This window comes from Xenopus laevis, chromosome 6L (assembly GCF_017654675.1).
Source record: "Xenopus laevis strain J_2021 chromosome 6L, Xenopus_laevis_v10.1, whole genome shotgun sequence".
NCBI lineage: Eukaryota > Metazoa > Chordata > Amphibia > Anura > Pipidae > Xenopus > Xenopus laevis.
In genome coordinates, this window is record NC_054381.1 from 127,086,658 (window position 1) to 127,104,765 (window position 18,108).

Here is an 18,108-nt window from a genome sequence, read left to right on the forward strand (position 1 = left end):
ATTTAGTACTAGCAAGAACGCAGCCATATTTAGTACTAGCAAGAAGGCAGTCATATTTAGTACTAGAAAGAACACAGCCATATTTAGTACTAGCAAGAAGGCAGCCATATTTAGTACTAGCAAGAAGGCAGCCATATTTAGTACTAGCAAGAACACAGCCATATTTAGTACTAGCAAGAAGGCAGCCATATTTTGCACTTAAGACCCAAAGCATGGCTCACTGAAATCGCTTTCATTCCTAGGATAGTATGGGAATCCTATCTGGCCATGGTGTGCCTTTCAGTTTGACATTAAAGGGTTATGATGACCATGGTCAATGGGCCAGATACAATCAAATGGCTGTTTACAAGTGAAACCGTTCAGAAAGTGCCATTTCTAATGCAATTCCCCCTCTTTTGACCCACAATGAAGTGTTTCCACCCAAACATAGTGTTGCATCTGCAGCAGTTAGGCCACACTTCTTTCTACAGACTAAATGCTGAGTTACACTTGTAGCTATGACGCCTAATGTCCTAAACAACAAATATCCAGTTACGTAGTAATTTATGAGTGTCAGACTACAGCAACCAGACCGGCAGCAGCATTATTTACAACTACACATGAGTTATATTAGGCTGAGCTGACGCTAGAGCTATATACCACTGAGAGAAGCAAACTTAAACATGATCTCCGACCCACCCCAGCTCATTCATTGGGTGTATATAGATATAACAAGCGGGTGTTTACTTTGTACGAGTCAATAAAGTTTCTATAATTAGAATAAACCAGTCACGTGGATAAATGACGACCTAACACCGGAAGTTACTTTCCTGTCGTCTCGCAGGTTCCCGGATGAGTACACGTGCTTCCGCTTACGCTCCTAGAGAACATGGCAACGCCGGCAGCAGAAGTGTTTGCCCGAGTCGAGAAAGAAGAGGCGGAAAAGCTAAAGCTCATCACTGTGAATAAGGAGCTTGATGTCGAGTTCGACCTGGGCAATCTGTTGGCCTGTGACCCAAACGCCACCAGCGTGAGCGCCTTTCGGCAGCAGAATAAAGATGAGTTCTTGCGAGCTCTGGCGAGAGACAACACGCAGCTCCTTATCAATCGGATGTGGACGCTTCCAACAGAGAAGCTGCAGGAGGCTATTGTTGCAAAGCTTCCCGAGCCTGCTACACGTCTACCCAGGGAGAAGCCCGTGCCTAAGCCCAGAGCACCCACTCGCTGGGAAGAGTTTGCTAAGCTCAAAGGGATCCAGAAGAAAAAGAAAACCAACCTGGCGTGGGACGATGTGAACAAGGAGTGGCGAAGGCGTTGGGGCTACAAGCGGGCAAAGGACGATACCAAAGACTGGATGATAGAGGTGCCACACACTGCAGATCCCAATGAAGACCAGTTTGCAAAGAGAATGAAAGCTAAGAAGGAGAGGGTGGCCAAAAATGAGCTCAACCGCCTTCGAAATATAGCTCGGTCTGAGAAGATGAAGGTTCCTGGTGTGGGGCTGACGCCGACCGACCAGCCGACCAAAGCAGAGCTGGGCAAAGCCATGCATGTGGCCAAGGTATCCACTGCCTCTGTGGGCAGGTTCCAGGATAAACTCCCAAAGGAGAAGGAGCCCAGGAACATGGGCAAGAAGAGGAAGTTTCAGCCCCTGATAGGAGACTTCTCTGCTGAGAAAAGCAAGCAGCTAGACATACTGAAAGTCATGGACAGCAAGAAGCCAGTCCTGAATATGACTAAGGCAGTGAATAGGCAGATGAGGGAGGAGGATGCAGAGGAGGCTGCCAAAAGGAGAAAGGGGGGTAAAAAAGGCAGAGGGGGGAAGCAGCAAGGTGGCAAAAAGGGAAAAGGTAAAGGACCCGGCCGAGGAAAACATGCTAAGGGTAAAGGAATCGGTGGGAAGAGGAAGCACAAATAATACTGGGACAAACACATCCTTACTGACTTTCACATAATAAGTTGTATGGTTTATAACATTGCATAATGGACTGTATGGATCTTCAGAATGTGCTTCTATTACTATCAACCCTGCATCTATCTGTGCCACATAATCCTCTTCATTCAAGGAAACCTTGTCAATTCATCTATTTGCAGGTAGACGCTAGAAACCTTCAAGTTAAATGATTGTGTATACGTTTCTCACTTTAAGGATATAAACTTTCATGGGTTTTGCATCTCTCTTCTGTTAATGTGACTTTGTAACTCCCTCTCATTAAAAACATGAATATTGGGGGTTATCAACTGTCTCTATTAAAAGTTATATTTGTGTTACACATTACGGTTTCATTATTAGGCTCACTACTAAGACTGTAATAAGGAATGCATATCATTATTTTTTTTCACGGGGGGGGGAGTTAGGGGGTGACAAGTTTAGGTTGTTGTCACAACAAATAGCAATCTAAGGATCCCCATACTGATGTCCGTTTGGAAAATTAAAAATGCTGCAAAAAGCTTTTGACATATAACTGTAGATATTAGATTTGGGGTTAATGCTACCATAAATAGGAGTGACCAGGAGGTAAATCTGCCAACTTTTGACCTAGGGGAAAGCAAGGTAGGAGGAATTGCTTCTTTAGGCCTACCCTCCTTATGGATGGTCCTGACACTTTTTCTATTATAGCTGGCTAGTTGTTCTCTAGTGTCAATAGAACTCTATTAAAAGTTCCGTATCTCACACAAATGAGGCTGGGTCTGTATCTGGCAATAACCCAGTGACCCAGTAGACTGATAACCTTCGTCCAATGGTTGAAGCAGTGGCAGGGGAGCTCAGTCTGAAGACGAGTTAGGGTGAAAATTGAGGAGAATGGTAACTTGCTTTTCTACTAATAGTTCTAGTTAATAGGTCACAATGGGTAATCCAGAGATGTTCCTACCAGCTATTTTATGATTTGTCAAAACTTACCTAGCTGTCACAGTTTTTTTTAAAGTTGTCTGAAATGTCTGAACTGGAGCAGCATTCTACCTCTGTCATAATAAAATAACTTAGGTGCACTAAACCTTTAATAGAGAAGAAAGCAAATAATATTTTTTATTTTTCAAGAAATAATGTCACCCCTAAATGTCATCAACAGTATTATTAATATCTGAGAACAATGGGTAACGTTTTGGCTAATTCAGAAATTCTTGGGGAAAAAAATCTTTAAATTCTATTTTTAGATATTATCAAATAGTCATTTCTATCACAAAGTAACAGTGACACTATGGGGCACATTTACTAAGCTCGAGTGAAGGATTCGAAGTAAAAAAAAATTCGAATTTCTAAGGTTTTTTTTTGGTTACTTTGACCATCGAATAGGCTACTTCGATTTCAATTCGAATGATTCGAACTAAAAATCGTTCGACCATTCGATAGTCGAAGTACTGTCTCTATAATAAAAACTTTGACTACATATTTCGCCACTTTAAACCTACCGAGCTACAATGTTAGCCTATGGGGACCTTCCCCATAAGATTTCTAAGCTTTTTCTGTTCGTAGAAAAATCGTTTGATCGATTAAAATCGTTCGATTTGAACGATTTAATCGTTCGATCGAACAATTTTTACTTCGATCAATCGATCAAAGTATTTGCGGCAAATCCTTCGACTTCGAAGTTGAAGGGTTTTACTTTGAGGTTTAATTAACCCTCGATATTGACCATTAGTAAATGTGCCCTAAGTGTCTAGGTAACAAAGCTTAAAGCTATTACCCAGTGTCAAGGAACATGTATGCCATGGGCCAAATAGGCAAATCAAGACAGAATCAAGAGTTATTTTACATTGATGATGCTTCTAAAAATGTTGCAGTACAAATTGATTACATATTATATTGTGTTTTCTTGTCAAATGCCTTTAGTCTTATCTTTGAAGTCTGAATAAAACCATAAGCACAAATAATCTTTGACTGTATTTACATGTATGTCTTTAATTACAAGGATGGTAAAGCAAAATAGGAACTTAAAAATAAAAAATTCCATTATCTTTCATTTCCTATATTACTTTTTCAAACATCGGTATTTTCAATACAGTCATTTAAAAGGAGACATTTACTCTATGCTAAATTTTTATAAAATTGCTCAGTACTCTTTTTGCAATTTAATTTTTTTTTTTTCTTTTTAGACTTCATTATATTAGCAGTTTTTACAGTGCTAATATCATGAATGTCTAATTCGAGCACCCTCTACTGTTTTGCTCAGAGACAGTGGGCATTCTGGTTACAAATTTATATTAGTCTTTAAAAAACGGCTAATATCTACAAAGAAAAATATAAATTTGAAAATTGTTAGGAAGTGTACTCTGTTTTATTGGGTGTTCACCTTTAAATTAACTTTTAGTATGATGTAGAGAGAGAATTTTTAATTGGTTTTCATGTTTTATTATTTGTGATTTATGAGAAACTTGACTTTATTCCTCAACTCTCTCTGGTTTGCAGTTTTGCAATCAGGTTGCCATGGTCCAAATTACCTTAGCAACCCTGCACTGCACTTTGAGTAATATACTGAAAGATTAATAGGAGTGGCCTGAATAGAAAGATGTGTAATAAAAAAAATAGCAAAAACAATAAATTTGTAGCCTTACAGAGCATTTGTATTTTAGATGGGGTCAGTAAGCTCTGTTTGAAAGTTGGATATAGCTAGAAGAAAGCGAATAATTCCACAACTATAGTAAAGAAAAGAAAAAAATACCAATTGAAAAGTTGCATAGAATTAGCCATTCTATAACATACAAAACATTAACTAAATTGTAAACCACCTCTTTAAATTACTGGTGTCTCCACATGTGATGTGTCTGAATAACATACATTTATTCTGAAATAGTAAATATCCTTTAATGCTGGATGTGTGAGCAGTTTTTGCACTGAATAATCACATATGTGGATAGCACTGGTGAACATTATCATGGGAATGAGGTTGCATGCCTAAAGTTTATTAACCCTATATCACAGGAAAAAAATATTCAAATACATTTCAGGTATGCTGAATAAACTGAGAACATTAAAATTTGCATGAGAGGGTTACTTGTACTTTAAAGGATCAAAATTATCCAGAAATTAAAATAATATAATTCAACATACATAATAAGGGATTCCCTTTTCCGTATATATATATATTGATAAAAGTTTTTTTTTGTGTAAATTGTGCTCTTTTATCGTTTCCTTGAATAAAGCCCTATCCAGTCTATACTTTAAAAACTTGAGTCAAAAAAGTCAAAATAATTAGATGGTATATGGACCTTTCTAGAAATTAAACAAATATTCAAAGCTCACATTAGGGAGCAGATTTATTAAGGTTCGAATGGTAAATTCGGATTCCAAACTCACAAATTCGAATTTTAATTCTCCAATTTGAATTAGAATGAACGATTTATCACAGCTCGACCCTGGAAACAGTTCCAATTCAAACATTCGCCACCTAAAACCTGCCAAGTTAATTTGCAAGTCAATGGCAGAGGTCTATTGAACTATTTGAATATGCTGATTGCCTTCATGATATTTGAGGTTTTTTTGGGGGGAAAATTTGATTCAAATTTGATAAGAATTTTTGGGTCATTTTCAAGCCAATTGCTCCCTGTACTGCAGCAGAAACTATGATTGTCAGTACAGCTATAGGGAGATGCAGAAGGGAGCGGATCCTCTTCTCTCAGCCTACAGCAAAATGTAGACAGTGGAGCCAACTCTGTGTAGCCAGAGCCTTATGGGTTCATATTTCTCATTTACTTTCCCTTTATTGAAATAGAAATGTTAGCCCTTTATCATAACAGATATTATAATCAGGATTGCTACAATGTGTGATCTTTACTTCTTACATCACAAGGAGCAGGTTCCAACACAGTTGTGTTGGCTGCTGTTTACTATTGACTGTAGTAAGCCCCTCGGCATACACTTTGAGACTAAATAGCCCCTTCCTGTTGGTATGGACAACAAAAGTTGCAATTATTAACTATTCTCTATAAAGACACAATTGTGAAAGCTATTATCAGTCATTAACAAAGAAAAATGTCATTTGGATCCCTATGCGTTGTCTACAAAAAAATATCAGCTAAACAATAAACCTGATAATATTGTTTTGCTCCCAAATAAGGAGTGTTATTTATAACTAAGGATCAAGTACAAGTTGCTGTTATATTTACAGTGAAAAGGGAAATAATTTTGAATTATTTGTTTAAAATGGAGTCTGTAATTCTGAGTTTTCTGGGTAACGGGTGTACAGGTAACAGATCCCATAATTTTAGAACTTAAATACTGTTAATCACCAAACCCTCTGTTCACCAGCTTTCTAGATAATGTGGCCAAAATGCCTACAAAGTCCAAATGTGACCCCTCACTGCTTCTCATAAGACTAGTAAGGCAGGCATGTCCAAAGTCAGGCCCGGGGGCCAATTGTGGGCTGTTTTCAAATTTGCAGTGGCCCTCAGCCTCCATCATGAAATTAATAATAATGTGGCCCGCCAGCACAGTGCAATCAGGAATCGCCTAGCTGTAGCGGTAATATTTGGGCACATTAGTGAAATGATCTGATATTTGGTCTATACTGCTGCCTGTGTGCTGAAGGTGTTAGCAATAGACATGTACCTGCATGTAGTGACGCACCGCTGAAGGTGTTAATGACACGTAGTGACGAGCCGCTCTCACGTACTTTAGGGCTGAAGGTGCAATAGACGTACTGATGTTCCAGTACAGTAAACTAAAGAAGTATGCAAGAGCGGCACATCACTACGTGACAGTACATGTCTATTACTAACACCTTCAGCACACAGGCAGCAGTATAGACCAAGTGGCAGATCATTTCACTAATGTGCCCAAATATTACTGCTACGGCTATGCGATTCCTTGTTTAAATGAGTTAATGATGTTAATGGTTCAAAGAATGTCAGGCTGAATGGTTTGCCCGGAACTAGGGGTAGACAGAGTTGGCGCAAAGCTGGGGGGCACCAGGCACATACCTGGTCTGTCGCCTATGCCCATGTCCGGTCCCCTCTCTCCCCGACTATGTGTGGTACTTTTCCGTCATTCTGCACTTCCGCCCATGCATGCACGCCAATTCACGCATGCACGCAAGAGACAACTCACGCATGAGTGCGAGAGCATTGATTAGCGCATTCACGGCCCGGCTCAGTGTCGGCCCCCACACATTTTCACCTCCCCGAATCTGGAAACATTATGACCCCTAGTTGCTGATCAAAACATACATACATGGTTTTATATATATATATATATATATATATATATATATATATATATATATATATATATATATATATATATATATATATATATACATACATATATATACAAATCATTGATAACAAACCGCACTCGGAGGACTTTTATCCGTGAAAAAATCCAAAGAAACTTTATTTCAACTTTTCAGCTCCTCTACTCGGGCCGTCTTCAGGAAAGACGGCCCGAGTAGAGGAGCCCAAACATTGAAATAAAGTTTCTTTTGATTTTTTCACGGATAAAAGTCCTCGGAGTGCAGTTTGTTATCAATGATTTGTAATGTTTTGTTTAACCTGGACCCAGGCGTTTGTTGGCTGGTTTTGAGTGCACCAAACCTGGACTTTTTTAAATATATATACAGGTATGAGACATAATCCAGAATGCTCTGGACCTGGGGATTTATCCCAAATTTATCTCATAATTTTAATTAAAAAAGCTCAACTAAACTCCCATCCCTGGTTTTGCCTAATTTATCAATAAAATAACTCAAATCTGATCAGGAAAAAAAACAGATAAAACAGATACAGATAAAACTGATTGAAAACCAGAATTGTATGATTTTTTTCAGACTTTTTCAGGATTTGCTTAATTTTTTTGAGTTTTTGCCCAAGAAACACGAATTTATCGGGCTAAACCCAACAGACAATAGAGATATCTCCCATTGACTTATATATAACCTCAATGGCGGATTTTCGTGCTTTTTGCAGCATCAGGGGATAACAAAAAGAACTGACCCACATAATTGCACCTACCCATCCAAAAATCCAAAACTCCTGTGAAGCAAATTAATAAAACTTAACCTTTAATAAATCGTTAAAATAAAGTCTAGAGAGCAACATTAAAAATGAGGTTAGGTATAAGAGGCTGATTGAGACGGCAACACCGGGTTAAGGGGGAAATGTGCTAATTGCACTTGAGTTGGTTCAAGGTTGCGGTTGGAAAACAAATGGTAATAACTTGGCGCATAGGCCAAATTATGCTTCTATCTGATACAGCCAAGGTTTGCCCCGCACCAAACCAACCCCTTCACCCACTTGAGGATCCCTCCCTTGTGGTATTTTGTTAGAGGAGTGAGAGCCAAGGTGGCAGCGGCACTAAGGCACTTAAATTCATAAAAAGCTCCAATGTATCAGATAATATCCGACCCAAGGATCACTGGTTTTCCCACACCAAGCCAACCCCTTCACCCACTTGAGGATCCCTCCCTTGTGGTATTAGGTTAGAGGAGTGAGAACCACGGCGCATTTTTAGTCTCTGCTTAGGCAGGCGTCTGATAGGGACATAGAATTGGCTAAACTGGGTGGACGGATTGGGAGGGGACCTCCGTGGGTGAAGGGGTTGGACAATGGAATGATCCGTGGGTCTGATACTATCTGATACAATCTAGCTCCTGAAGTATTCAAGTGCCTTAGTGCTGTTGCTACCTTGGTTCTCACTCCTCTAACCTAATACCACAAGAGAGGGATCCTCAAGTGGGTGAAGGGGTTGGCTTGGTGTGGGGAAACCAGTGATCCTTGGGTCGGATATTATCTGATACATTGGAGCTTTTTATGAATTTAAGTGCCTTAGTGCCGCTGCCACCTTGACTCTCACTCCTCTAACAAAATACCACAAGGGAGGGATCCTCAAGTGGGTGAAGGGGTTGGTTTGGTGCGGGGCAAACCTTGGCTGTATCAGATAGAAGCATAATTTGGCCTATGCGCCAAGTTATTACCATTTGTGTTACAACCGCAACCTTGAACCAACTCAAGTGCAATTAGCACATTTCCCCCTTAACCCGGTGTTGCCATCTCAATCAGCCTCCTATACCTAACCTCATTTTTAATGTTGCTCTCTAGACTTTATTTTAACGATTTATTAAAGGTTAAGTTTTATTCATTTGCTTCACAGGAGTTTTGGATTTTTGGATGGGTAGGTGCAATATTTGACCCTGCACACCATCCTCTGTGTTTGATGGGCGGTGCTCCCCAACCACTAACTCTCTAATATATATATATATATACTGTATGAAAAAAGACCGCACTCACAGGGCTTATCGTGAAAAAAAAAAGCCTTTTTTTTCATGATAAGCCCTGTGAGTGCGGTCTTTTTTCATACAGTATATGTAAGTTTTTATTTGTTGTTTAAACATATGACAATATTTAAATGTACCTACCAGGAGTTCCCTGGGTATAAGCTATTTTTGGTACAGTAGTTGTCATTACACAAAAATAACAATAAGCAATACAGCATCATGCTTAAGTAAATAACTAAATTAAAGGAAAAAAGGAAGATAAAATAAAAAAGGTAAACACATCATGGGTGTGCATATACGCTGATCAGAAATGTTGGTAATACTTGTCAAATTTCAAACTGTGACACATTTTTGAGCAGTGGAGAGTGAGACTCTCCCAGCCAGAATGGATCACATTACTGCCAGCCAAACAACCAGATAAATACAGAAAGTATTGCACTCAAGAGCCAGCCCTCCAGAAGGAGACAAGGGAACACTGTAACAAAGATACTATTTCCTGCACATCCAATTATGCATCTTAATTTCTCTGTGAGACTAAGTGGACATGTTAGTACTGAGTTCAACAGTAGCAATGCTTAATAGGGAGGAGGGGGGCCTGGAATGTAGCATGGCAAGAACAACATACTAATGTCTGCTTTATGGAATGTTCTTTTAGTGCAGCAGCACCATTAGCAAAGTAAAAGTGATTCTGAAGGCAGCAAAGTACTTTATATACTCAGTGTAGACTCACTGTTCTCAGTCTATTGTCCAATCAGTATTCTGCATGCAATAGAGTTTGGGCTCAGTATTCAGCGTGCTATTAATCCTTGTGCATTGGAATTCTGAGCAGGTTGCTTGTTATGGCAGGCAGCTCACCTCTCTGTCTCACTGGGCAAGAAACAACTATTTGTAAATGTACAATTGGGCACAGCTATTCCAGGCAGGCTTGTGCGTCAGTGCAATGGGACAGAGTATGACGCACACATTTGGACAGGCTGATTAATCTGATTTATTGATTACATGTATGTTAATACACTTATCGATTTATAGTCACAAGATGATTTATTTTCTTCTGTGTTGTATACTTTTAAGGCTGTAATTGTAGTGTTTCACCTCTTAATTCTACCTTTAACAAGTACATGGTTATTTAATCTTGTTGTCTCGGTCAGAAGGCCTGGATTATATAGTAGGTGATTTAAAGTACATATGCATTTAGCAGTAAATGCTTTATATTGGCTATTATGAAATGTTATGTTTTAAGTGAACGACTCATTCTAATTTAAATCCGAAACAGAATATCAAACTGAAACATGGGATAAAGGTCCCCATAGACGCAAAGATTTCTCTTGCCGAACGACCGATTTTAGCGAAGTCCGACCAATCCTTCGAAATTATCGTGCGGTTAGTGGGATTCGAACGATCGAACATTTTACGATTTTTCGTCCGACATCTGTCAGGAAATTGATCGGGCAGGTTAAAAAATCTTTGTCGGTCCCAGTGCAATCTCTCTATGTTTGCAGGGCCAAGCAGGCAGCTCCCCTTTGTTTTCCTGGCAAATTGGTCTTTTTAGTTGATGGACAGATCGCACGATCGTTCCGAGATAATCGTAGTCTCACAATGATGATCAGATCATTCCATTCAAGCTCCCCTTTGGCATATAACCAGAACACACGCTTGGATTCAAATGCAGATCGGCTTGTAGCATCTTTTCCTTGTGTTCAATAGCAGGGCGCTCTCCTGTGACGTCCCTCAGCCTTACGCGTTTCGTCTGCCTCAGAGGCATACATTACTGCCTTTGCTGTTTTCTGAAATTCACAGATTTTGAATAATGGCAAGAATTCAAAATCTTTTATCCTATGTAATCATGCAAAAATAACCATTTTTTACGCAATTATCCATGACTGCTGTGGTGATTCCAACGGTTGTGAATGGGCTGGTATCTTGGGGGTGCTTTATGGCCTGCAGGATAGGAAATTTCCCATGGGCAAAGCGCTCATCTATCAGGGCCCTTTAATGGGAAGACAGGGTACATGCAGATATCCCATTCTGTATGGTAAGAACTGAGGGTACAGTTAGGATACATGTAGGCACAGTTAGGGTGTGTGTGTAGGTACAGTAAGGATAAATGTGGGCACAGTTAATTAGTTTGTAGCACAGTTAGTGGGTGTGTAGACACAGTTAGGGGGGTGTGTGGGTACAGTTAGGGGGTGTGTGTGGGTACAGTTAGGTGGGGATTGTGCAGGACACAGTTAAACTGGCCATAGACATGCAGATTTTGTGCGACAAACATTCTTTTGTTTCAGTCTATTGACCTACCATTAAGTATTCAGATTAAATAAAGTAGGAAATCGGACAATGTTCTGGCAATCATACAGAAGTTATGTCCGACAAATAGTAGTGACACCGATTGATATCACCAGATACTGTAGGCAATACATTCAGAGATATTATTTGCAGCCGTGTTACGAAAAAATGCATGAATATTTGTTTCATACGACTGTATCTTTGCGTCTATGGCCAGCTATAAGGTGTGTATGCAGGCGCAGTTCGGGTGTGTGTGGGGGTACAGTTAGGATACTTGTAGGCACAGTTAGGATGCGTGTGTAGTCACACCTTGGATGTATATAGGCAAAGTTACATTTTATATAGCCCCTCACTTGGCCCCAGTGAGCACAAAAAAGTCAGGTTATAGCACTGAGGCTCTGTAGTGCAGAGAAGATAAAATAGATATTGGTTATAACTAATGATACCGATTTTTAATCTTACCAGTCATAACTATGTATTTGCCTTCGTCTTTTTTATGTTTTTATATAGCCCCATGGCCTTTCTGTTCACATCTCCAGCAGTGTTTTCATTCACAGCATTAATGTGTCCTGAGCGACATCTGGAGGCAACAGAAATACTTTTTTTCCTTTTGATTACTTTATAGTAATTTGTATAGCTTTTTTCCCTGAAGTTTTGGAACCTGTTGTACAGGTACTAGATTATTTTTGTTCATGTGAAGCCAGTAAACAAAGAAATGTTGTCAATACGTAGGTCACAAATCAATAATTGAATTGATAGGTTGTGTTACATATAGGGGCAGATTACTCAAAGTGTCAAATTAGAGCTCACCACAGAAAAACTCTTTCTAAATATTCCGTAGAAATGAATAGAAAGTTGTAATTTTTTTCTGTGGTGAGCGCTAATTTCACACTATTATTCTATTATTGCAAAATGCAGTTTTTCCCCTCATAAAGGTCATCAACAGGGATCCCAGCCAGACCCTATATACTGGACCTCCTAGCAGTGTTGAATATGATGAATCTTTTTTTAATACTGCTGCATCTGTCCTCTTAATGAGCCACTGAAGTATTTTGGGGGGCAGATTTATCAAGGGTCGAATTTCGAAGTGGAAAATACTTCGAAATCCGACCATCAAATTGAATCCTTCGACACTCGAATTCGAAGTCAGAGGATTTTATTCATTGTACGATCGTATTCCGATCGTACTTCGAAACGTACGATTCGAACGATTTTATTGTACGATCGTACGATTTTCCTTTAAATATAAAAAACTTAGAAAATTGCTCTGGAAGGTCCCCATAGGCTAACATAGAACTTCGGCAGTTTTAAGTTGGCAAAGTATTGAAGTCAAAGTTTTTTTAAAGAGACAGTACTTCGATTATCGAATGGTCGAATAGTCGAACAATTTTTACTTTGAATTGAAGTCGAAGTAAATTCGAAGTCATAGGGGTATATTTATCAAAGAGTGAAGTTAATAGTGAAGTTCCGCCTCTAGAGTGAAATTCCGCCACTTTCCATTCATTTCTATGGGATTTTTAAAGGCGTATTTATCAAAGGGTGAACTTTCACCCATTGATAAATATGCCTTTCAAAATCCCATAGAAATGAATTATGAGCTGTGGAATTTCACTCTATTGGCGGAACTTCACTCCTTGATAAATTTACCCCACAGTATACTATTCGATGGTCGAAGTATTCACAAAATTACTCTAAGGTTCGAACTTTTTGTACTTCGAAAATTCACTCGAACCTTAGTAAATCTGCCCCCAGGTCTGCAGTACTTGAAGAATACATAAATGCTTGTTTGCTATTACTGGATTGAGACACACTTTGACAATATTGCTATTTAAAATAAAACCCATTCATTGTTGGACTGGGTTACCTCAGAGCATGACCCCAAAGGCCTACTAACCCACATAACCACTGGCTGACAATTTTCCCTTACCAGAAACATTTAAGCACAAAACATAACCAATCTTTGTAGAATAACTCACCAAAGTAAACTAGTGGCCCATGTGCTCCTGCCACAGGCCCTCAGCTCATGGGAGCGGATAATACATATGCATGGGTCCAATCGGAAGGACCCATGCCCGACCGGGACCCACTGAGCCCTAACCCAACCCATCCCTACCCAGAACCTTTACCCGACCTGGACCCTAGAAAGTTAACTTACCTTCCGAACCGAGAACTGCAATACCCTAGCAAGGGAGGGTGGAAAGGCACCAGTCCCACGTCTTAGCTGTTTACCCAGGCAGGTTACCTGCAGACTGCCTGCACAGTCAAGCAATTGGGGATATTCTGCCCCAAACCCAAACGTTTTGCAGGTATTCCTTGGGTACCCAACCCAGTCTAGGGCTCTACCACACACCACTAATATGTCAGGTGCTTCCCAATGCCCCATGGGTCAGTCCAACCGTGAACCCATGGATTTATATAGCTTTTTGTCTATAGCTTTTTGTCATAATATTTTTTCCACACAGTTAATAGATCATAAAAGATCAACACTCCATTCTTTGTGAATTATAATAGTTTATTTAAAATCACTGTGCATACATTTTGGCCCACGTTATGGCCTTTATCAAGGATCAAGCCTAAATTGTATTCACATTATGCACTCTATATCTGCACTGGTTGGATAAGTGTCAGGATCCTGACCAGAGCAATCCAATGACTTTATGAATATACAACTTATATATATGTATAATTATGAAGCATAATTTTCTTTTAATTTCATTTTCTTTCTGACCTACCACCTGTGGTCTGCCTGCATAAAACTTTTCTCAGTGAACCTGATGACTGGAGGGCTCCAAGCTAGGCCTAACTCCATAGTGGGTGGCAGAATTTTCAGTTGCATGACCAGGTTTAATTGTTGAGTAATTTGCCTTTCTTATAGCAGTTAGTGGCAGTGCAAAAGGTGTTGATAATGTTACATTGAATCTGAAAATGAGAAGTATATAATACCTGTGCAGATTAGATTTGTTTTGAATCTTCCTCATTCAAATTTTATTCTTAGAAAGTTCCATAAGGTTGATGATATGATCTTAAAAAAAATGTCATTATTTGAACATAATTGTTCATTATTTGGTCCTTGTGTAGCCTGAGCAATTGCAGCAAAAACTATTTTTGAACACTAGGTGTCCCCAAATACTCACAATTGCCAAAATGCCAATAACATTTCCTTGTCTGCAAATTATTTTCTTTCAATTTGCTAAATATATCTTTTGGAAAGTAATATAATCCAACTTTAATAAAATAAAAAGTCTTCTGCAGTTACCATGGCCATTTATGCACCTTAACATAGAATAAAACACTAATGTAGAGTGAGTATGGGGTGATGAATATTTATAAATTCAAGCAGTTTTGAGGCCAAATTAAACCCAGAACATGCTTCCTCTGGAGCCCACAGTCAAACCTTTATGTCTTCATGTAGGAGCTGACATCCGGACTGCCAGAATCAAAGACGCTGGGCTTATCTTGGCAGACACGTTACGGAAATTTCTGTACAATCTGACTGTTGATGATGGTTTGGCAGCTGTAGGATATACTGTTGAGGATATACTGGCCTTGGTGAAAGGAACTTTGCCACAGGTAAGATGAAGATGATATTTACTTTATTAACTTTATTTATTTAACCTACTAAGATTTCTAGCTGTTTCCTGGCAATCAATAGTTAACTGTAAGGTGGCAGCCCTATCCTAGACAAGCTCGTAAAACAAATAAAGGCAATAGGGCTTCACCCAATCTTTAAACTGTGCTATTGTGCAGATATGGGGTCTGTTATTCAGATTTCTTACGACCTGAGGTTTTCTGTTAAGGGATCATTGCATAATTTGGATCACAATACCTTAAGTCTGTTAAATCATTACACATGAAATAAACCTAATAGGATTGTTTTGACACAAATATGGATTTGTGCAGCTTAGTTACCATCAAGTACAAAAAGGGATCTGGAATTTTCCTGATAAGGGGTCTTTCCATAACTTCGATCTCCATACTTTGCTTGATAAAATATCATTTAAATAAACCAAATAGGATTATTTTGCCTCCAGTGTGGATTAATATTATCTTAGTTGGGATCAAGTGCAAGGTACTGTTATAATATTACAGAGAAAATGAAATATGTTTCAAAATGTCAAATTGCTTGATGAAAATGGAGTCTATGGGAGATGGCCTCAGTGTCGGACTGGGGTGCACGAGGCCCATGGGGCTGCCAGTTGCAGGCCCCTCTGGAAACGGCCTTCCTCACCCAAGTCATGGCCCTCCTCTCCCCAATTGCACCTCCTGCCCCAGTCGCAAGCACCTCCAACCGCCCCTTGTATACCTTTTGCACCACTGCGAGGGGAGCACTCTCAGTTCCCAGTAGGGATCGGGCCTAGGTCGGCATGGCCCACTTGGGCTGGGGCCCACCAGGTTTTTCCCCAGTGTCCCTTCAGCCCAGCCTACATTGTCTACATTGGGAGTCTACATTGTCAGCCACCAATATGGCACAGAAATTTACTTGATGTTTTGCCTTAAAGTTTATGACAAATTAAGAATCCTGATTTCCATTTAAACATCTTCATTTATGTTTTCTGTATCTCAGGGGTTACTGTGCTATGCCTCTCTGACTGTTACTGATTACAGTTCATAGGATCCTGGATCAACTGTTGTAAATTACTCTTTTTTAGTGCACTTTTTTCACCTAAGAACCATTTTGTTGGTCCTTTTAATATTTACTGCCACCTAAAATTTATTCTACAGGAAAAACTGTACACGGTGACCTGTCTCTTGCCGGAGTTGACTTTACAGCTAAACGTGTAAATGTCTAAATGCAATTGCTTGGGTGGAGAGCAAATGTCCTTTCCAGACACATCTGTTCTCATTGGCTTAAATATTGTATAGGACAAAAAAGCTTCAACCAGGGCTTTGGAAATGTGGATAATGTAAATTGGATCAAGAATCCACTTCAGCAATCTTTTTCTGATTTTTGGATAACCTAAAAGCAAATGTTTCACTGTCACAGATAATTCACCTCAATCGAGGGATGGTAAAAACATGGGTTTTTAGTTACTCTCACTGTCCACAGCATTACAATAGTGCTCTCATCAAAATGTACTTAGGCTGTGTACATTGTATTGTAAAGAGCGAGGCACAATGTGCTCCGGCTCATTGAAATCTTACACCTAATACCTGCCTTGTCCATCTGCCTCATTAAATACAGGGCAGGGTCTCGTTGCTCTCATTACTGTAGGGGGTAGATATGTTCAAGCCTGGTATAGGGCAGGCTACAGTGAACATAGAACCCTGGGGTAAAACCAGACCTAAGTGAAAGCCATGGAAATCAGAACCCGCTGAATGAGGACTAGCTAATGGTAGGATCTTATAAGACATATTAGTAAGTTAGAGCCCTTGGTGTTTTTCACAACTGTAGGAACATAAGTGTGTCCAATGACTGTACCGTGTCTGTTTCAGTCAAATAAACTTGCAAGGAAAGTTTGGGCTACTTTGGAAATTGAAATGCAGCAAATGTTTTCCCATCAGCAACTTACTTTATTGTCAGTAGCATTCAAGGAAATGTGTCAGGTGTAAACATGGGTGACAAATGTACACCCTTCACGTCAGTCCCTGCCCCAACAATCTAAGGCCCCTATCACATTCACACACAATAGGGACAAGTTTATCAGGAGTCAATTAACCTGTATGGGGAAGAATCCACGGAGACATGATGACTGGGAGAACATATAGACATAAGAGCCAAATTTCGTTTTTTTAACACAGACATTCGGCTCTGCTAGGTCAGGGGGGGCGGTATCTCAGCCCCTGAAATGCTGCTGGCTGCCTCCCAGTGTGGGAAGTGAGATCCGGTATATACAAGTAATTATGCCCCATAAAATCTTATTTGTATTTTTCCATGATAAATGATGCCATCCTGTATGTTTCAGTCATTGTATTAAGAGGAGCTGCCACTTTGCACATAAAAGATACAGTGGTCATTGTATGAACACTTTGTTCATCTACCTATTTGTCATCTACCTATTTTGCCTGTATACCAGTGCCATCAACATGTGTCTCATTCATTCATTTTGTACTTTCATAACATTTATTTGTCTGACGGATTCTTTAAAATTATACTGACAACAAAAAACAACACTTCACAATATTAATTAAAATAAAAGTCATGTTGCTTGTTTTTTTGCTGATAGTTCTGACAACTTTACTGTCCCTTCTCAATCTGTCAGTTAGAGTTTCTAATGCTAAAGGACCACTGCAGCACAAACATGGCAGCCCCCTCATCAAGGTCCATTTTGTTAATCCCTTGCCTGAGCAGGCAGGAAGGGAGAAGAGGAACCTAGAAAGGTCAGATCTAGTAAGGAAAGGCTACTCACCTTAAGATGTCAGTCTAGGAGTGCCAGAAAGTTAGGCTATTTAGCTGGGAAGCCTGAGGCTCCGACAAGGAGTGTGAGTGGGATTAAGATATCGGGTACCAATTGCCCAGTTTAGGGACTAAGTGCAGTGTTGGACTGGGCCGGCAGGACACCAGGAAAAGACTCCAGTGGGCCCTGCCAGCCCAATCCTGATCCTTGGAGGAAGCCAGAAGCAGCTCTGTCTTTCTTTACCCCCAACATGGCTGTACTAAAAAGATGGTAGGTGCGAGTAGGCGGTTGCAGCTCAGGGA

The 18,108-nt window shown here is 39.8% G+C and overlaps 1 protein-coding gene across 1 annotated transcript; it reads left to right on the top strand.

Annotated features, from left to right (window-relative positions):
• Positions 1 to 818: 818 nt before the first annotated feature.
• On the top strand, positions 819 to 2,239 carry rrs1.L (ribosome biogenesis regulator 1 homolog L homeolog). The gene is given in 1 exon segment (NM_001091602.1): positions 819 to 2,239. A coding segment is annotated over 1 exon segment (1,029 nt). The 5' UTR covers positions 819 to 868; the 3' UTR covers positions 1,898 to 2,239.
• The last annotated feature ends 15,869 nt before the right edge of the window (positions 2,240 to 18,108 follow it).